Source organism: Arvicanthis niloticus, chromosome 19 (assembly GCF_011762505.2).
Source record: "Arvicanthis niloticus isolate mArvNil1 chromosome 19, mArvNil1.pat.X, whole genome shotgun sequence".
In the NCBI taxonomy this organism is placed as follows: Eukaryota; Metazoa; Chordata; class Mammalia; order Rodentia; family Muridae; genus Arvicanthis; species Arvicanthis niloticus.
In genome coordinates this window covers 17,322,680-17,344,722 of record NC_047676.1, presented here as the reverse complement: position 1 = coordinate 17,344,722, position 22,043 = coordinate 17,322,680, and the positions used below count along the sequence as shown (strand labels likewise).

The following is a 22,043-nucleotide window of genomic DNA, read 5'->3' as shown; positions in this document are numbered from 1 at the left end:
TGTTACCTTTGTATGAAGATGTAGGTCTCCTAGGAGATGTTCTATCTCCTTCTCCAGTATCATGATTGGCTGCACACTGCCATGTTTTTGCTTATAATGATAATGGACTGAACTTATGAAAATGTTAGACAGTCCAATTGAATGTTTGCCTTTATAAGAGTTACCTTGGTCATGGTGTCTCTTCAGAGCAATAAAAACCTAAACTAAGATAGAATATGGTACCAGTGACTGGGATATTGCTGTGAGAGGGCCATCCATATTTTTGTTTGGAGGAGTGTGGATTTGGGGACTTTGGATTTGGGAAGCAGAGAAATGCTTTATATGGGGCTTAATCACCAATCCTAGTAGGAACATGGAAGACAGTCATGCTGAAAATGGTTTGAACTGTGGAGGCTGCTGATTCAAGAGGCTTCAGATGAGAAATTTAGTACATGGCCTAAAGAGTAGTCTTGAGATGTTTTGATGAGGAATGTGGCTGCTTTTTGCCTTTGTCTGAATAGTCTGCATGAAGATAAACTGAAGATAATTCAGATTAATTGCATTGACAAAGTATGAAGTCTCAAAAAGAGTCCAGCATGGACTTCATCCTCTGATTTACTTTTATTATGAGCAGTTTAACCAAGCATAGCAAGCTTAGAAAGAAAAACTACAAATATAAGTTTTAAGTGCTAAAGAAACACCACAAACTCGAATGGAGCTAAATCCTGTGTTCAAGAAGATAGTAAGATTAAGGGAGGCATAACTTAGGGAAATTTCCCACACAGCTAAGTTTATTGCTTTTATGTTAACAATTGAACAAGAAAATAGTTATATCTAGGTATTATTATGATCGGATTATTATCTTCATTTGGATATAAGGAGATATTATTATATGTCAGATTGACAGCATATGTTTTGTCATGGCTATTCTCGGTTGTCAACTTGACTATATCTGGAATGGACTACAATATAGAACTTACAAAATCTTGGGAAATGTAACCAAAGGAAGGCACAGGCTTGGTGGTAAACACCTTTAATCTCAGAAGACAAACCATGCAGATTTCAGAGTTCAAGGTCTTTCTAGAGAGTAACTTCCAGAACAGCCAATCCTAGACAATAAAGGATGTGAACAAGTGAACATATTTCCACTACAGTAATCAGCAGAATTCAGCAGCTTTGGCTCTGGCATTAGAGAGAAGAATAAAAGGCATTACTGGGACAGTTGATGCTGGATAGCTGGAGCTAAGTAATTAGCGGTGATTAAGAGGAGACCAGCATCACTGAGGTAAAGTTTTCTGAAAAGTGTTTTCTGAGAGCACAAAAAGCTGTTTTGCAGAGAGAGCCAGGGTTGTACCTTGTGCTTCAGCTGGACTTGGTAAAGTTTAAGAATCACACATGTGGTACTGGCTTTGAAGGCATGAAGATGTAATAAAGTGCTGCTGACATTTGGCACTGGGAGAGGTCAGGGAATGCTACTGGTGAAGGTGAGGCCTCAGTTGCAGTTGATGACCCATGTGTCAGGCAAAGAAACTGAGGCTTGGCACAATGAAGAGAGTCTATGAGAGGCTATTATTAAAGCCTAGTTACAACAGAAGACTCCTGTGAATTGAGGATGCTATAAACAATGGGTACTTAACTGGGTCAATGTATTTTGCATTATGCAATATCTAGGTATGGTTTCCATAGTTTCATGTGTTTGAACAAGTCAAGGAGTGCCAGGTAGGGTAATGTAGTGGTTTGTATATGCTTGGCCCAGGGTCTGAGTGGCAGGCTTAGGATGTTTAGCCTTGTAAGTGTGACATTGTTAGAAGAAGTGGGTCATTGTGGAAGTGGGCTTTGAGACCCTTCTTTTAGCTGCCTGTAAGACAGTTTCCTTCTGCTTCCTTTCAGAGGAAGACACCAGTCCAGAAATTTTAATTATAAGACATAGCCTAGATTGGGCAGGTTTGGAACTATTCTAACTTATTTCTCAACCATAAAAATTCTTGATACTTGCTGTTTTTCCTGGCCATGTGCTCATGGTCCCTCTCCTCTCATGGCTGCCTCCTCCCTCCAACGCCTTGTCTTTGCTTGTCCTTCTCCCCACCCCTCTTTCCCTGCAACCTCCTCTCTCTCTTCAAGTTTTTACCTGTCTCCCTCTATTGTCCAATCACAGACTCTAGTCTTTATTGACCAATTACATTGAAGAGAAAAGTTTACATAGCATCACTTGGTGTATAAGGGGATTTTCTCCTCCTGGACAACCAGAGCTTGAGAGGTAGTAATTTAAATTAGCATACACACAGCATCAGACCAGGCCACTACAAAAATAATCAAACCACTGCTAATATGCAGTAAACCATTATTAATTGCTTATTATTCTATACAACTTTCTCCTTATCATCAACAATCATAGAACCAAAATTCCCCATTGCATAAAGATATGCATATGAGGTATCTGAGAAAACAATCCCATAAAACTGGGAAAATAATGGCAATTTCCAGAATCTAACAGTAGCATTGGAGACAAGAAGAGCACAAGACAAAGTATTGAGTAAAAGTTTATTAATGTTGAAGGTGACCTGTATAACAAGGTTTATAACTAAGCTGTATTTTCATCTCTGAATTTCTTCCACATACTCCCATCTTTATTTTGGCTATTGTAAATAGTTTATAACACCTACATGGATTCTTTATATGTTCTACCCACTAGCACCCTGTTTTATTTTTCTTAACCTCTTTTTCAGTCTTTTATCTAGGATCATATCAGAAGTTTTATTTTTCACTTTTTAAATTTTATTTTATTTTTTTACTTATTTCCTTTACATCCCACTTACTGCCCCCGTTCAGGTAACCCCCTCCTACAGTTCTACCTGCATCACCCCTCCTCTTCTCCTATGAGCAGGTAGGGCCCCTCCTAGGTATCCCCCAACCCTGGCTCTTAAAGCCTCTAAAAGTGTAGGCACTTCTCTCCCACTGAAGTGAAACAAGACAGCCAAAGTAGAAGAACATATTCCACATGCAGGAAACAGCTTTTGGAATAGCCCCCCACTCAAGTTGTTCAGGACCCACAGAAAACCAAGCCATATATCTGTTACATATGTGCAGGAGGGAGGCTTAGGTAGAGCCCCAACCAGTGTATGTCCTTTGATTGGTGGTTCATACTTGAAAGCACCAACAGTCCAGGTTAGTTGACTCTGTTGGTCTTTCTGTGAAGGTTCACAGCTCTACCTGTGAAGGCCTGGCAATCCTTCCATCTATTCTTCCATAAGAGTCCCCAGGCTCCATCCACTGTTTGGATGTGGGTATCTGTATCTATCTGAGTCAGCTGCTATGTGGAGCTTCTTGGAGGACAACATTCTCCTATCTCCAGGCTTAACAGATTATCATTAGTAGTGTCTGATTGATGCTTGCCCATGGGATTGGTCTCAAGTTTCAAAAGGTTATTGGTTGGTCATTGCCTCAGTCTCAGATCCCTCCCCTTGTCTGTATTATTTTAGACAAGATAGATGTTGGGTTGAAAGTATTGTGTGTGTGTGTGTGTGTGTGTGTGTGTGTGTGTGTGTATGTTGGTGTCTCTATCACTCCACTGGTGTTCTTTTCTGAATATAGGAAGTGGCCCCTTTAGGTTCCATATCCCCAATGTAGTAAGTCCCAGCTAAGATCAGCCACATTGACTCTTGGGTGCCTCCCTTATCCCAGCTTTCTGTTTCATCCTGGAGGTGACGCAACCTCCTCATCTAAGTCGGGTGCAGATTTCCACTAATTGTCATGGCCATCTAGTCGTCTCTCCTGTCCTTTCCCACACATGATTCTGAAACCTCCATTCTCTTCCCTATACTCCTTCTTTCTAGTTCCTTCTCACCACCTGTCTCTTTTGGCTATTTTATTCCCCCCTTCAAAGTGAGATTCAAGCTTCTTCAACTGGGCCTTCCTTCTTGTTTAGCTTTTCTGGTCTGTGGAATGTATCTTGTGAAATCTGTATTTTATGGCTTATATACACTTATAAGTTTGTAAATACCATGCATGTCCTCTTGGGACTGGCTTACCTTACTCAAGATAATATTCTCATGTTTCAAACATTTGCCTGTGAAATTCATAACATATTGGTTTTTAATAGATGAATAGTATTCCATTGTGTAGTATATCACATTTTCTTTATCCACTCTTCAGTGGGGGGACATATATACCATTTCCAGTTTCTAGGTATTCCAATTTCTGCTGCTATGAACATAGCTGTGCAAGTGTCCTTTGAGATGATAGAGCATCTTTTGAGTCTATACTCAGGAGTGGTATAGATGATTTTTGAGGTAGAACTATTGTCAGTTTTCTGAGGAAATATCAATTTGACTTTCATGGTGATTATACATGTGTTCACTCCCACAAGCTATGGAGGAGTGTTTCCCCTTGCTCCACACCCTTGCTGGCATGTCCTACCTCTTGAGTTTTTGTTCTTAGACTTTCTTTATGTTTTGATTTGCATGTCACTGCCATAATTCTTTTGCTGTTCACAATTATTTTGGCTAGATTGGATTTTTTGTTTTTCTATATAAAGTTGAATATTGATCTATCAAAGCCTATAAAATTTTGCTGAAATTTTGAAGGAGATTGCACTGAACTTATAGATTTCTCTTAGTGAGATTACTATTTTCACTATGTTAATCCTACATATCCATGAGCATGGAAGATCTTTCCATCTTCTGATATCTTCTTCAATTTCATTTTTCAGTATCTTGAAACTCTTGTAATCTGGATCATTCTGATACTTGATTATAGTTACAACAGGATATTATTTGTGGCTATTGTAAAGGGTGTTGTTTCCTTAATGTTTTCTTGGCCCATTTATTAAATGAGGGCTACTTATTTCTTTGAGTTAATCTTATATCCATGTACTTTGCTGAAGATTTTAACAGCTGTAGAGTTCTCTGGTAGAATTTTTGGGGTCACTTATGTACATTTTCATACTATTCAAAAATAGTGATATGTTGACTACTTTCTTTTCAATTTGTATTCCCTTGATCTCTTTTAGTTCTCTTATTACTCTGGCTAAACTGTAATACTATATTGAATAGATATGGAGAGAGTGGGCAGCCTTGTCTTGTCCTTGATTTTAGCAGAAATTCTTCAGGTTTCTCTCCGTTTAATCTGATGTTGGTTATTGGCTTGCTTGTATATTGCTTTGATTATGTTTAGGTGTGTGCCCTATATCACTGATTTCCCTAATACTTGCAAAATGAAAGGGAATTAGAGGTTTTTCATTGGTTATTTTATTTATTTACATTTCAAATGTTATCCCACTTACCAGTTTCCCCTCTGCAAACCCCCTATCCACCCCCCCTCCCCAGTATCTGAGATAATAATGTGATTTTTTTTTTTAATTTCAGTTTGTTTATATGGTGCATTACATTGATGGATTTTCATACATTGAACTCTCCCTGCCTTGGTGGGATGAAGCCTACTAGATCTTGATGTTTAATGCTTTGCTGTATTCCTGGATTCAGTTTTCAAGTATTTTACTGACTATATTTTAATAAATTTCATAGGAGAAATCTGTCTGAAGTTCTCTTTATTTGTTGAATCTTTGTGTGGTTTAGGTATCAAGGTGACTCAAGGAATGTTTGGCAGTGTTCTATTTTGTGGAATAGTTTTAAGAATATTGGTATTAATGTCTCCTGTGAATGTCTGATTGAATTCTGCACTAAAATTATTTGGCTTTGTGCTTTTTCGGTAGGAAGACTTTTTATTGAGTGCTTCTATTTCTTTAGGAGTTAAGGGGCTGTTTAAATAGTTTACCATATCATGATCTAACTTTGGCATGTGAATCTGTCTAGAAAATCAACCACTTCATTAGATTTCATTAACATTTTTTCAATTTTGTGGTGTACAAGTTTGTGAAGAAAGACCTGATGAATCCTGGGATTTCCTCAGTGTCCGGTTGTTATGTCTCCCTTTTTATAACTTACTTTGTCTATTTGGATGCTGTCTTTAGGTTGGTTAGTTTGATTAAGGTTTTGTCTATCTTGTTGCTTTTCTTGAAGAACAAGATCTTGATTTTTTTTTGATTCTTTGTATTGTTTTCTTTGTCTGTAACTGATTGATTTCAGCCCTGATTCTTATTATTTTCTGCCTTCTACTTGTCATTGTTGTGCTTGCTTCTCTTCCTCCTCCTTCTTTTTAAAAAAGCTTTAAGGTCTATTTTTAAATTGCTAATATGAGAATTTTCTCATTTACTTAGTTACTTAGTGGTCTGACTTCTCCACTTAGTACTGCTTTCATTGTGTCCCATAAATTTGGGTATGCTATATCATTATTTTCATTGAATTCTACGAAGTCTTTAATTTCTTTCTTTACTTTTTCCCTGACTCAGAGATCATTGAATAGAAATTTGTTCAATTTCCATAAGTGTGCAGGCTTGCCAGTATTTGTGTTGTTGTTGAAGTCCAGCTTTAATCCATGGTGGTCTAATAAGATAGAAGGCATTATTTCCATTTTCTTGTATCTTTTGAGGCTTGCTTTGTGATTTTGAGTATATGGCAAATTTTGCAGAAGGATCCATGAGGTGCTGAGAGAAAGGTATATTCTTTTATGTTTGGGTAAAATATCCTATAGATGTTTATTATGTCCATTTGATTCATAATGTCTATTAGTTTCATTGTTTCTTTATTTAGTTTTTGTCTGTATATCTGGTCAGTTGGTGAAAGTGGGGTGTTTAAATCTGCCAATATTATCGTTTGGGTTTGATGTGGCATTTTAGCTTTAGTAATGTATCTTTTACAAATGTTGGTACCTGAGTATTTGATCCATATATGTTCAGAATTGAGATATCATCTTAGTAGATTGTTCCTTTGATGAATATGAAGTGCCCTTCCCTGTCTCTTTTGATTAAATTGGTTGACAGTCTATTTTATTAGATATTATGATGCTTATTCCAGCTTTCTTCTTGGGTCCATTTGCTTTGAAAACTTTTTTCCAGCCTCTTACCCTGTGGTAATGTCTATCTTTTTGGCTGAGATATGTTTCATGCATGCAGAAGAACTATGTCCTATTTTTGCATTCATTAGGTTACCCTATATCTTTTTATTGGGGAACTGAGAGGATTGATTTTGAAAGATATAATTAAAAGCTATTGCTATTTCCTGTTTTTTGATATTGGTTGGGTTAGTGTGTGTGTGTGTGTGTGAGAGAGAGAGAGAGAGAGAGAGAGAGAGAGAGAGAGAGGGAGAGAGAGAGAGAGAGAGTTTGTGTGTATAATTTCCTTATATTCTTTCCTGTGGATGATTTACTTATTTCCTGTGTTTTCTTGGATGTAGTTACCTCCTTGCATTGGAGTTTTTGCTAGTATTTTCTGTATGGCTGGACTTGTAGATAGATATTGTCTCAATTTGGATTTGTCTTACTTATCTTGATTTTTCCATCTATTCTGATTAAGACTTGTATTGGGTACAGTAGTATAGTTTAGCACCTATGACTTACAGAGATTGCAACATATAGTCCAGGCCTTCTAGTTTTTAGAGTCTCAAAAGAGACTTTTCTCGTAACTCTGATAGGTTTGCCTTTCTATGTTACCTGGGTTTTTTCCTTTCCCAATTTTAGTATTCATTCTTTTTCTGTCGAATTTCTGTGTTGATTATTATGTGGCACCAGAATTTTTTTTCTGCTCCAGTCTAATTGGTGTTCTGTAAGCCTCTTGTATGTTTATAGGCATTTCTTTTTTTAGGTTGGAAAACTTTTCTATGATTTTGTTGAAATCATTTTCTGGGCCTTAGAGCTGGGACTCTTCCCTTTCTCCTATCCCTATTATTCTTAGGATAGGTCTTTATATGGCATCTCAGATTTTCGTATGTTTTGTGTTAGTAATAGTTTAGATTTAACATGTTGTTTCACTGATGTATCAATTTCTTCTAGTTTATCTTCTGTGCATGAAGTTTTTTTCTTCTATCTCCTGTATTCTCTTAGTGTTGCTTGCATCTGTTGTTCTGTTGTTGTTCTAGATTTTCCATCTCCAGGATTTCCTCACCTTGTGTTTTCTTCTATTTCTACTTCCGGGTGTTTTAGGGTTTTGTTTATTTTCTTCACCTGTGTAGTTGAAATTTCCTGTATGATTTTAAGGGACTTTTACTTTCCTCTTTAAAGGTCTTTATCAACCTTATAAGATTAAATTTGTGGTCATTTTCCCGTGTTTTAGTTATGATAGGATATCCATGGTTTGCTGTAGTGAGGTAGCTGTACTTTGGACAATTCATATTGTCCTGGCTCTTGTTGATTGTGTTTGAGTGCCGTTAGCCATCTGGATTGTTTTGGTCCCTGGATATTCATGTTGTTGTAGGTTTCAGGAGAGGAGTGAACCCCTATGGTCTTGCAGTGTCAGGCCATTAATGGGTATCCCTGGGTTGTATGGTTCTGGACTTTCAGGTATCTATAGTTCAGGAGCCTCGGGTCTGATGAAGGTGGGCAAAGAGTTGGCAGGAGAGTTGTGGTCCCCCTGAGCTAGCAGGGGGTAACGGTAGGTTGGCTTGGCCCAGAGGGCTCAGGGAGCAGGGAAGGTGGGTGGGAGAAGGAAAGCATACCTGTATGGTTCAGGAGTTTTATGGTAGTCGAGAGGTGGCCAGAGTACAGAGGTCTCCCTTGGATAACAGGCTGCTCAGGGCATCTTGCCTTGACCCAGAGAGCTCAGAGAGCAGGGCTGTTGAGTGGAGGAAAGGAACCTAACCTGTATGGTTCAGGAGTCTGATGGAGGTTGGAAGGAGAGTCAATAGGAGAATGGAGTTCTCCTTGGGAAAGCAGAGTGCTAAGGGCAGCTTGACTTGGCCCAGAAGGCTTAGCCCCCAGGGAAGACGTTTGGAAGAAGGGGAGCTTACCTGTATGGTTCAGGAGTCTGATGGAGGTGGAGGAGAGTCAGCAGAAGAATCTAAAGTCATCCTGAGCCAATAGTACCAATAATAATTACTACAAACAAAGGAGTGAACTAAGATCCCAGCGACTATCCTGGACTTTGTAGCTTGGTATTCAAAGACAGGTGTTACATGTAATTTTAAAAAGCATGCTACCACCTTTCTTGGGACTGCTACTCTGGAGCTGCTGCCTGTGCTCTGTCCCCTCCTAGTTCCCTTTTGTTTCCCTTAGCTTAGCTTTACCAAGCCGCTATCACTGACTTGGCTTTTCTACCTGCCTTTGCTCCTGGAGGGGTTACATTACTATCAGTACCTGAGACCTTTGAATCCTAGGATTAACAAGCACACACTCGGCTTCATTACTTTAAAGATTGCTAGCTAACACAATTGCTGAGCACAGAATCTTTCGCCTTAAACTTATTAGCAAGCCTGTATCAACTAGCCTCCACAGACCTCCTTGGCTATTCACTGGTGGCAAAAGCTGCTGGTTTTAGCTTCCTCGAGATCTTTTATGATTGTTTCATACTCCTCCTTCCAAAGCTCAGGGGGAAAAAAATCTGCATCTCTTTTTTCTGGGACCCAAAAGTCCTATGTATCTTTTCTGCCCAGGAATTGGCTCTCTGACTTCTTTAATGACTAAATCAAGAACCAATTAGGGAATCAGACCATAATATCAGCACCTTCCCATACAGAAAGTTGGTGTCTTCCCATCTACCTCCAACTCATTATAGGTGTTTGGTTTACTTTAAGACTATATTTCTGCATTTAAAAATGTATTCTGCTAACATGAATGAGAAGATTTACTGTGTATTTGAGGTTTAATTGTTCTCAAATAACTAAAAATATTTACAAATATGATACTACAGACATTTAAAATCTATGTTAATTTTTCAACTGTTTTAATTGGAATAAATATTTTTAGCAAAATGTCAATAACAGAACAGAAACAAATCATATATATATACATATATATGTCTCAGCACTCTATTTGATATAGCTATCATCTATGTGTAACCTACCTTGTAGTATAAATATGAATATTTCTAAAAAGAAAAGTCAAATAAAGCCCACATTATTCAGTTATTATAACTCACCCAGTTTGCTCAAGAGTAATTCAAGTTTGTATCATTGAAGATTGTGAATTCATTCTTGAGTTTAATGTAGTTTCATTTCAGGACAGAGTAAAAATTGAATTTTAACTCCCATAGTTATTCAAAAGCAGTTATCATTGTTTAATAATAAAAAAAAATCCCAGCAGCTTGTGTATGCTAATATGGGAAAGTTTGTGTTGGTTGGAAATATATAGTTCTCAATATATTTCAATTATATTTACCATTTGTGTCCTGGAAATACTCTCACATATGGTCATTATTTATTGAATATCAGCTGTGTAAAGGAAATAGGTAGTTACTTTTAGTACCTGTATATACAGGTGAAAGAATGGTGTATTTTTATTGTAAATTATATTTTATTCAGATGCCTGCTCTGGGATTCCTCACAATGTGATCTCTAATTTTACTGTAAGTTTCAGTCACGGAAGCCATTGAAAGTCATGTACTTTGGAAAGCTCAGAGTGTGCCACGAGTTTTCATCTTTGAATTGGTTTAATAGGTATTTCAGGATAGTGAGGTACACATTGAATAAATTTAAATTATTTAAAAATTTTTTAAACTTTTTATTTGATTTTTAAGACATCAGGACTTTGACTATGTGTATTTCTTTGCATCATCTGTGTGTCTGGTGAAGGAAAAGGCCAGAAGATGGGGTCATTCATTCACAATATTCACAATAGAACACTAAAGTTGCCACATGGGAATTTGGACTTAAACTCATGTAATCTGGGGGAGCTACCAGTGCTATTTGCCACTATGCATTCTCTCCAATGGGTGGTGATGAAACACACCTTTAATCCCGGTATTTTGAAGGCAGAAATAGGTAGATCTCTGTGGTTTGAGGACTGCATATTCTATAGAGTGAGTTCTGGGACAGTAGATCTACTTAGAGAAATCTTGTCTCGGGGAAAAAAAAACATAAACAAATGAAGGAATAAGTATGTAAACACACACACACAAAACAAATGAATACATATTAAATAAATAAATAAATAAATAAATAAATGGGATGATTTATGTTTAGTCTCCTATGAAAATCATCTGTAATCTAATAATGGAACACTATCGATTTTAGAGCTATCATACAATCAGGACATCCCATGCACTGTAATGAGTTTCTACATAAAAAGAACTGTGGATTAAGCTAATTTCTTTTCTTCTCAATATCTATAATACCACTAAACAATTAGAAGAATAGCATGAAAACTTTATCTTAAATGAATTATAAATTATCTCTTATATTAAAATATCACTTCTCCAGGATTTTCATAGAGGTTGTGATGCCATTAGTGCGTATTGGCTAAATTTACAATTTACATTGTTTTACAGGCATCAAATACTTTGTAAATTCTATGTGGCTTTACTATCAAATGTCTTCATCAAAATATTCATGACAAATCAAGTCTTTATGTTCTCAGCACAATTTAATACATTGCATATCTAAATGAAAGAAATTTATATTAGTCTAATAAACCAAATAATCTGGCAAAATATTTTGTATTATTTTGGAGCGGTGGTCTTTAACAGTGATCTTACTGTTTTGGTACTTGGGGCTTAAGGATATAAATTGATATTTGTATAATATAATAATGAATTAAACATACACAAATAGAAGTGAAGATATTAAAATGAAGTCAATAGATCTATGACAAAATTGTCATTATTTTCTTTTTCTTTGAATATCTGTTTTTCTGGCATCATCAGTGATATTTTGTTTGACATTTAATTTTGGAAAATCTTGATATCCTATAGTACGCAGGATAATTTCACACAAAAAAGATATATCTTAGTTAACATTTTTAAATGCCCTTTGGAGAAAGACTATTAATAACAGGATAATAGTTATGCTATTTTTCAACAATTTCCTTATAAATATGAATGTTAAACTACATTTTAAGGGATAAAACAGAAGTAATTTACCAAAAGTAGTGAGTTAAAATAGGTCTTGTTTATTTAAATAACTTTTTTATAGATAATGAGAGTAAATTTCTGTGATGAATGTAGTTAAGTGAGAATATATGTTGCCTATGGAAGGCAATTCATCTTCAAATAAGCTTAATTAAATATGTAAAGTGTGAATCTTGTACTTTGAACTTGAGATTCACTTATAATATAGGAAGAGTCTGAGTCTCACATTATCTGGTTGAAAAATTGAAATGATATGTTACTTATCATGAAATGTATTGGTATTTGATTTTATAGGTTATTTCACTGAATAGTTTTAAAGTAGAAATACTGATTTTACACATCTATAATAGCTCCAAAATACAAGAAATTTTGACTCAAGACTTAGTCTTTTTACTTTCTCATTGTGAGTTTTAGAGAGGTTTCACAACCATTTTTCAGAGCTTTATATACAAACAGAACTCATGTTTCTAAACAACTATGCAAGGTGTTTTAGGTGTTCTAGACCATCAGTACATACTAAACATTGCAATTTAAAAGGGCCCTATTGTATATGGTTTCTCCCTAGTATTTTTAGAAAATTAAACTGTTTTACCTATTTATTAAGGGTTATATGTCTCTATGCTATACAAATAGCAAGGACTGAGAAAACAAGTAAATTTAATGATGTTATTTTATAGTGTTTAAAATGAGATTAACGATAATTTAAAATGTCAATAAATATTTGCATAATACATTGCATTTAATCAGCAAACATGCAAAGGGAAAATGTAATGAAATCTGTTCATATTTAAAAATTTGATTTTCGTATTGGGCTAATTAATGATAAAATTGTTAAATATTCAAGTGAAAACTTTTAATTATACAATATACTTTGATATTTATATCTATGTATCTTTATTTCTGAATAATTCTTCAATATTATCAATATACATCCTTTAATGGAAACCAATCTTATAGACTATACCTGTTATCTTCATGTTTAGCTATTTGTTCCTACATGACTATGTGCTGATAGATTTCATTCTTATATATAATTTTGGTGAAATATCATACACTTCTGCATAAAATGTTTTAATGTATGCTGTAACATGTTTTGACACTAAGATGTTTGGACTTGTCAGAATCAGTCAGCAATAAAGATTTTGAGTACATTTTTTTTTGAAAAATCATACGTAGTATTATGAATCTTCATCACATAGAAGATTTGAATTTGTTAACTTAATGGAAAGAGAAAATTTTGTTTGATGTAAGTGTTTTGGTCATTTTACATTCTGGGTTTGTTTATAACTCTTGGCTCTTTTAACTCTGTATTCTGGATAGAACCAGAATATTTGAGGTAGTGTATTTATTTGTAAACATATGTGAGACAGTTTTTAAAAGTATCTTTAAACATATTTCATGCATTATGCTTTTATACTTTAATTAGTTATTTCCTATCTTTTTCTTTAACACATAGTAGGAATGCAAATAATAAGTCCATTGTTTGGGGTTAAAATATATGCTATGCATTAGAGAGTGATTTCTTGCTCCAAATGTATCAGGATAATATGTAGTAAAATAATAAGTGAGTCTTTATCAAATATTTACTTATTTTCTGCAGTAATAATGAAAATATGACTTTTGGCCTTCCATAATACACACATTTGTTCTATTTTACTTAAACATACACCCCAAGTTTTGCCAAAAAGACAAATTTGAGATATTTACATATATATCTTAAATATTTGATATATTAAATCTGCTAACTATATTAATGAAACACAGAAAACCATATTTTTACAACAATATACCTATGAATATTGGTTAAAGTAACAACAGTGCACTAATCCTGAAAAGATAGTTAAATGATACTAGGTTCAAAGCCCTGCCTGTTTGGTCACACATCAATTTAATTGTTACTTCTACCTGATCATATTTTCTATTCCTGAAATTATAGCTATGCAAACATATTTCTCATTTATCATTGGGGTTTTACAGCTGATATCTTGTAATTTCCTATAATAGAGGATGATTTTCCACATTGTATGGAAAATAATTGAAATAAAATATGGCTTCTGGGTAGCAATAGCCATGTTTTGTAATCATTGTTTATCTTTCTTATGTTTTCAACAGGTAACCCATTATTAACTAGCAAAGTTAACATACTAATTAATGTCCTAGATGTCAATGAATTTCCTCCAGAAATATCTGTGCCATATGAGACAGCTGTGTGTGAAAATGCCAAACCAGGACAGGTATGTTGTCAATATTGCTCATCAAGTGTGTATAATGGCCTCTATATATTATGCTTTACGTTTAAGTTCAGACATGAGTACATATTCACATAGTTATTTTCATGCTTAACATGTCTTTTTTTATAAAATTCAATATATAAATAATACTAGGGTCATGTACCCCACTGCCATCTCTGTAAATGAAAAAAAATACATGTTAAAGATCTTCTGTATACACAGCTGGCCTTGAACTTACTATGTAGCTCAGAATGTCTTTAAGGTTTTAATGCTTTAATAAAACCCCTGTATAATTGTATATATAGTCATGTATCACCATGCTCAGTTTGTGAGGTGATGAAAATCAAGTCTGGGGCTTTGTGCGTGCTAGGCAAGCACACATACAAGTAAAATATCTCCATAGATTTAAATAGGTTTGATTTAAATGATGGTGGCTAGCATTAATTTGAATCAAGTACACACCTCAAAATTTAACAACTATATATTGATTGTTAAATAATACAGGACATTTAAGGTTAACATATGGTGAGGTAAGAACATTGCTATAAGTCTGAATACAGTAAATTTTATGTTTTAGAGAGTGAATATATTAGGCTTCTCAAGGAGAACAGAAGAGATGAAAAGAATATATTTGTATATAAAGTTTAATAGATTAGTTTCTGGATTGTAGTCCAGATAATCCAACAATGGCTGCCTACAAATGGAATGTTGAAGAATATAGTAGTTGTTCAGTCCATAAGGCTGAGGGTCTTAGCTGAGCTTCATTCTATATAGAAATCCCAAAGAAATAGGCTCTACTGCCAGTGAAGTAGTTAGCTTGCAAATGAGAGCAAGGGTAAATAAGCAGAAAGAGATCAATTGCTTCCTCACCTATTCAAGACAAAGACAATACTCCAAAACTTGATAAGTAAAAGGTAAATACAATCAGGTCAGATCAAAGATTTGGGCTATCTAGGTTGCTTCCAGTCTCTGGCTCTTAAGAACAAGTCTGCTATAAACGTAGTGGAGCATGTGTCCCTGTGGTATGGTGGAGAATCTTTTGTATATATATCCAGGGGTGATAGAGCTGGGTCTTCATTTAACTATTTCCATATTTTGAGGTTGCCAGCAGAAGCTATAGCCCAGATTAAAAGTGGATCATCCCTCCTCAAAAGATGCAGATTTAGGTTTGGGTTCTCCTTAAATAATTCAGTCAAGAAAACACACTTAGCTAGTTAGTTGTGGTGGGTTTTAGTTAACACCATATATAATCAAGTTGGTAATCAAAAAGAGCAATAATAGGGTTATACTAGACTGTATCCATGATATATCTTACTGTTTCCATGATATATCTTCTTTACATGTTATGTTATAAAAATATAACTAATAGTTATTGTATGAGACAAACTCTGTAGTATGAGTTCTTACTGAAGAAATAGACTAAAATTCTTACTAAATATTATATTTTTTAAATTTTCATGCCACTAATATTGATATTTAACACCCCAGCACTAATATTTACCTATTATCAATCTATCAGCAATCTGTTCAGTATTTACCTATATACTCTATCCCTCATGTGTGTCTGTGTGTTTGTATCTATGTAGTAAGGTAGATCATTGTCATAGGATTGGATTATATAACCAGTAATCATATAACAAAAAGTAGTATTTGAATTATAATGTTTTTATGTATTTTATATCTCAATACCAGAGACTAGAGTCTTTTATTGAATTTCTAAGTTGTTACTGTAGTCAATCCTATTTAATTCATATGCTTGGCCCATTTCCACATTCTTGGCTGTTCCCCCACATATGTCCTAAGATATTCTTTGGTATAGAGTTCTTAGATATCCTATCTTTTATGCCTTCTGATTTGCTGGTCTATGAAGTGAAATGCATTTTTTTACAGTTAAGACCTCCAAAGTTGCTTTTAGTTTAAATTTGAAGGGCAAAATGCTAAAGAATTTCCATTTAAAAACGATATACAACTTCTCAGGGCAACATGGGAGACATTTTGAAATAGAGATGTGAGTATTTTCCTGTTCAAGTAGTATCAAAACACATATTATATCATTCCAAATACTGGAGTGGAGGTATCAACTACAAGTGACTATGTATTACTGTCTTCACTTTCATTAATTTAATATATCTATTCTCACAATTGTGCTTGTTCTTTAATTTTGCATTTGCAAGAACACATAGATAATCACATGTCCTGTTTCTAGTAAGCATTTCATATTTAATCTACAAAGCATTTATTTCACCTAATGTAACCTGCAAACAAGTGACTTTTAATTTTATTTTGCTTGAAAAGAAGAATTTTCAATACTGGCAAGCTTTTTGGTCACACAGATATTGATTTTGAATTAGCCTATGCCCTCTGATTGTAGCTGGCATTATTACTTGTAAATGCTTAGAGAATTGCTTACAAAAGGTATGTATAAATAATTAAGTCACTGGTATTGATTCAAAATTGTTTTTTCTGTTTATTTGTATTCATTATTAAATAAACCTATTAGCCAGTTGTATAATGTTCCCTGTTAAGCTGATGTCTGACTTCAAGTTTAATCTCAACTTTGTTTCAGATAATTCAGATAGTTGGTGCTGTAGACCGAGATCTCTCACCTGCTGGGCAGCAATTTTCCTTTAGATTAGCACCAGAGGCAGTCATCAAACCGAATTTTACAGTTCATGACTTCAGAAGTAAGTATACTCACTTACAGATTTACCTCTTATGTAGTTTTGTCAAAGGACATGGGGAGAGGAATCAATGCTTTTTCCTAAAAGCAGTTTCACAGAACATACAAATCCATATATAGGAAATGCAAAAGTTTCAAAGAGTAGCAAGTTAATTACTACATGATGATTATCAGGTAATACAGTTTGATTTCATTTTTAAAAGGACCAGGTTTTTAAAGAATCATGAAAATAAAACTGTCTGGAAATTGAGTGCCTCCTTGTTTTGAATATAGCAGCATAATGGTAAGCATAATTTTTACTCATGCAATTTAATTCTATATTCATTTTTTATTTGAGCAACAAGTGGTGCAAATTTATGTATTGGGCATTTCAATTGGGGGGAACAGAATTTTATTCTTATTTTACTATTCTCATGGCTACAGCCTACACAATTATCCTAAATAATCACAGTCTCAGAGCGTCTCTATTGAGACCATATGCAAACCCTCTATACAGTGCTGAAAGTGTTTCTGTAAAGATAATTTTATCCACAACTGCTGCCAATCTGCGTATCGTGTGACTTCCAGGGTAATAATCTGCCATCTATATTACTGTGTCTAATAGTATTATATCTGCTAATATTACAAACCAGCACAGAAATATATGTTGGATTAAAAGTATAGGTGTTTCTCTTTTGAAGGTAGGGCTGTAACTTAAGAAACTTTTCCATAAAGAGAAAAGACATGATTAATGATTAAAATCAATATATTACCCTTATACAGTGCAAAGCTCAGCTTATTCTTCTTTAAGTATTATCAGAGCATCCACATTAACTTCAACTGAGAAAATTGTCAAACACACTTTTGAATGGCTTTTCAATTGTATTAGGCACTTTGCTACAAGTGAAAGCAGAATGCTTGTCTGGATATATTTTTCTACCATCATGAAGGCAAAACTGTAAGCCAGATCATGCCTAAGTCAGATTTGTCTTAAGTCTTAGAAACATTACCTCTCTGACTTTGTATGTCAATCTACTTGATGTGCCTATAGAGTGTATACTAAGTATTATATATCCAATGTAATATTTGATGGATAAACTCATGTACTAAGGTGTTTTGTTTTTAAAACAAGTGAAATAATGTAATGAGAAATTATTGATGTTGACAACTAACCAAAATTAAAGGATGTCTGGAAAAAAAACCTATTTGTGCAATGATTAGAGACAAGAAAGTCTTTAGTCCCCATATTTCTCTCTGAGGAACGTGAGGGGGTTGGCTCCATCCTACAGTGAGATATAAAGAATGGTTGTAAATAAAAAGCATACCAAAATTTATAAATTTAAAATAGCATAGCCACATGTTTATGTCATGAATATAAAAACATTTTGCTAAGTATAAGTGGTCAGTATTTAGATAACAAAATATAGAAAACTCTCCTATCTAAGCAATGACAAATGTGGTAGATTGAATGAGAATTCTCCTCCCTCCCCACCCCACCCCCATAGATCCACATGTTTAAATAATGGTTACCATTTTCTGGCACTGCTGGAAAGCATTAAGGTATACAGACTTGTTGGAATTATGTAGCTCTGAGGCCTGCTCTGAGGTATCAAAAGCCCATGTCAATACAAGTAAACTTGGTCTGCTTCCTGCTTGCAGATCAAGATGTAAATTTTCAGCTATGGCTCAGGGCTATACCTGCCTGGCTGCCTGCTGTCATGCTGTCCAATATATTGGCCATGATTTTTACCACTAGAAGTTCCACGTTATCTCTATCTTCTATGAATTGGCTTAGGTCTTGAGGTCTTTTGACAGCAATAGAGAAACAACAAATATGTAACCATATTATCAGCCTATTTGCAAAGCTATTTGGAAAGAAATTATTCAAATCTTCTTAGAAACCTTTGAAAAACTGAAGCAATAGTATATAACCCAGTAAGTTGTGTGGTTTACATAGATCACTGAGACTGTGGTATGAAAAATATTTTTTTAAATTATCTGTGTACCTAAGGCTATGTATGATAGTGCATGTGAAGACTGTGATTCTTTGATGGAAAGAAAATGATTAGGGTTTTCCTATAATTTTCTTTATATTAATAAAGGACAATCAAACCTCAAAATCTTAATCTTGAATAACTAAGTAGATGTCTAATTCAATAAACAGAAAAAATCACCATTTTAAACAATGCATGCATGTGTAAAATTTTCTGTATTTATGGATTTTCAATATCTACCTCCTCTAAATAACAATATTCTGTAAACTATATGGGCTATCTGACATGATAAAATTTGATAAGGCAACGTAAAAGTCTTAATGAATTGAAAATCAATATTCAAGAGCAAAAGAATGCAATTTGAAAATCTCTACATAATTTGCTGTGCTCCTTTATGTATTATAAATTATAACTTAAAATATGTTCAGTTCATTTTAAGCATGAAAATGATGTTTCATGTACCACCATTTTCCATAATATAAAAACCAAGAAATTTAGGACACTCAGTCATCATTAATAATAAGTTAGAAACAAATATTTCTACATTATATTTTTATATAAATTGAGCTATAAGAAATGAAATCACTCCAAAGAACTCCTGATTTCCTATTTCTCTTGTTTCAGTGATTTGCACTCAATTTATAATCTCTGATCATAAAAGCCTCCTTTCACTCAAAGGAGTGAGTCATTCGGTTTTGAATATTTAGATGGTACTACAATCAGTCCTCATTGCCCTATGGCTGTCATTGGCTCAAATATTTATATCCACTTAATGTATTTATAAAGATCACTAATGGTGATGCTATCTAAATATTTTCCTTCATCCTAAAATGTTGTCTCTAGAATGATAATTAATAAACCTTACAAAGCAAGATTTATCCATAACTCAAAAGTTTTCCCATAAATATACTTTCTATGGTAATTAGTTTAAAGAAGCTGGTTAAGTAAAAGTTTTAAATTCAATTTACAATTAGTATAGTGGATTGTGAGTAGTATGGTAATGTATCTCTAATATAACTTTCTTTTAATAAGTAGCATACAGTTTCAGTTACTTATCTGATTCCCAATATTATTATGTTTATACTAAAAAAATTTAAAATGGATTGTTTTATAAATATAATTGAAAGTATAGAATTAATTAAAGAGCATGTTTACTTGAATACCTCAAAATAAACATGAGAAAATTCATTTTAAAAAATTTCAATGGATATACCTGATTTTATATAATTATTTTTTGTATTAATAAAAGTGAAATATCATTATTGTTGATTTCATTAAAGATACAATGGACTACATTTCCAATTACCCCAATAGCAATTATTATAATTAATGATGTTTAGGATTTTAAATGAATTTTAATATTTTAAAACATTCTTTGTCTTCTCCCATATTTCTTGCTCTAATTAATGTAAAAAATGAAAAAAGACAAGTAAATAGAGACAATTTTGTTTTTATAAACATTTCTCATTAATGTTTGTCCCACTTATATATACATAATACATAAACAAAAACCCTTAAATTTTCATTTCAAAACCTTTTACATTTTAACATTATAATATACACATCAATTTGGTGTGTCTATGTGTGTGTGTGTGTGTGTTTGTGTGTGTGTGTGTTGCTTTGCTGTAGCTTGCCTCTGTAAGACAGAGAAAATATTGTGAGAAATAATTCTGTAGTCTACCATCTTACAAATGAAATTCAGGTCATCTGTTTTTTGCAGGACTGGGTATTGGATTTAGGGGATTCTGGATTTTGTATCTGTTGAAGTGGGAAAGTATTTAGTGACATGAATTATTATATATATAATTATTATATATATAACATATATTATATATAAGATATATAATTGATATCTATGTTTTAGTGTATTATGTGAGAGTATGTCTATTACTCTAAATGATAATATGTATTTTGTGTATGAGTGTGCATGTGTGCCTTTATATAAAACAGAAGGAAAGATAAAGGTTTCAGATTCTTAGTATGGATATGAATCATCTCAGTCATCAAGAATTTTAATGTATTTTATTACATTTTATTTTATTTATCAGCACTACAATAGTTATTCCTCATATTCTTCTTGTAAATCTTTGACTTTTTTAGGATTTAGAATTATAACACTCCTAGATGTTTTTCCACTCAATTTGATTTTGGTATCAGGAAAAAAAAAAAGAAGACAACCTGACTTCTTATGCATAATTCTTGCAATTCTTTATTCTTTCTGAAAGGACAATTTCATCCATATACCCACAAAATGAATTTCTCCCCCATCTAGTACTATTTTAATTACATCTGATTACACTTGGACACTTTCCTAATGATATAATAAATACATAAGAATGCATTATATTGATTCAAAAAAGAGGTTCCTACTGCTTAGCAGATAACCAACTTAAAACTTGAAGTGAATCTCATCATAGCTTTGTTATCCTAAATGTCGTGTTTTGCAGATAACACAGCTGGAATCGAAACCCGGAGAAATGGCTACAGCCGCAGGCAGCAAGAGTTGTATTTCCTTCCCATTGTAATAGAAGACAGCAGTTACCCTGTCCAGAGCAGCACGAATACAATGACTATTCGTGTTTGTAGATGCGACTCTGATGGGACCATCCTGTCTTGCAACGTGGAGGCAATTTTCCTACCTGTAGGACTCAGCACTGGAGCGTTGATTGCAATCCTTCTGTGCATTGTTATACTCTTAGGTTCGTTTGCATATTGATCATCTTCTCTCTATCTCTACCTATCTCTTTACCGATCCTCAACTTACAAGCTCTATAATTTTGGTTACTGAGCTCGTTATAAAATCATTGGTCACTTAATATATGTTTGTATTATTTTACATCTAACGTCATCAGTAATTAAGTCACTATTAATATTCATGTTGAAAATTGACTTCTTTTCTAATATGAAATTCTCTATGATAAATACTCATTTAAACCCATTTCTCAATTAGTTAGGCATACAATTAATTGCCATCATCTAATAAAAATTAACTCAGATGAATAATAGTTCGTAATTCCCAGCTCAACAAAGAAATGAAGAAAACATAGTGGCTAGAAAAAAGCAGAGTAAAGAGACCCCAAATATGTTTATATTCTACTTGCATTTCCACTCCAAATGTCTTCAATACCTTCTACATTCCAAAGCAAATTTGTAAACATTACCACTCAAACAGAGGGGAGCTGACTAAAATATAGCATGACTCTCACTGAATAGCCACACTCACTTGTACTATTCTAGATACCATTAACTCCCTTGTTTATATATAAAAAAGCACAATTTGCATTCATTCT

The 22,043-nt window shown here is 33.8% G+C and overlaps 1 protein-coding gene across 1 annotated transcript in view; it reads left to right on the top strand.

The window, feature by feature from the left end:
- Cdh12 (cadherin 12) overlaps positions 1-22,043 on the top strand; it is a 1,002,120-nt gene that overhangs the window by 974,500 nt on the left and 5,577 nt on the right. The window contains exons 11-13 of the mRNA XM_034523462.3: positions 13,982-14,103; positions 16,667-16,784; positions 21,201-21,452. Coding sequence (XP_034379353.1) covers positions 13,982-14,103; positions 16,667-16,784; positions 21,201-21,452 — 492 coding nt within the window. The remainder of the gene's footprint in view (positions 1-13,981; positions 14,104-16,666; positions 16,785-21,200; positions 21,453-22,043) is intronic.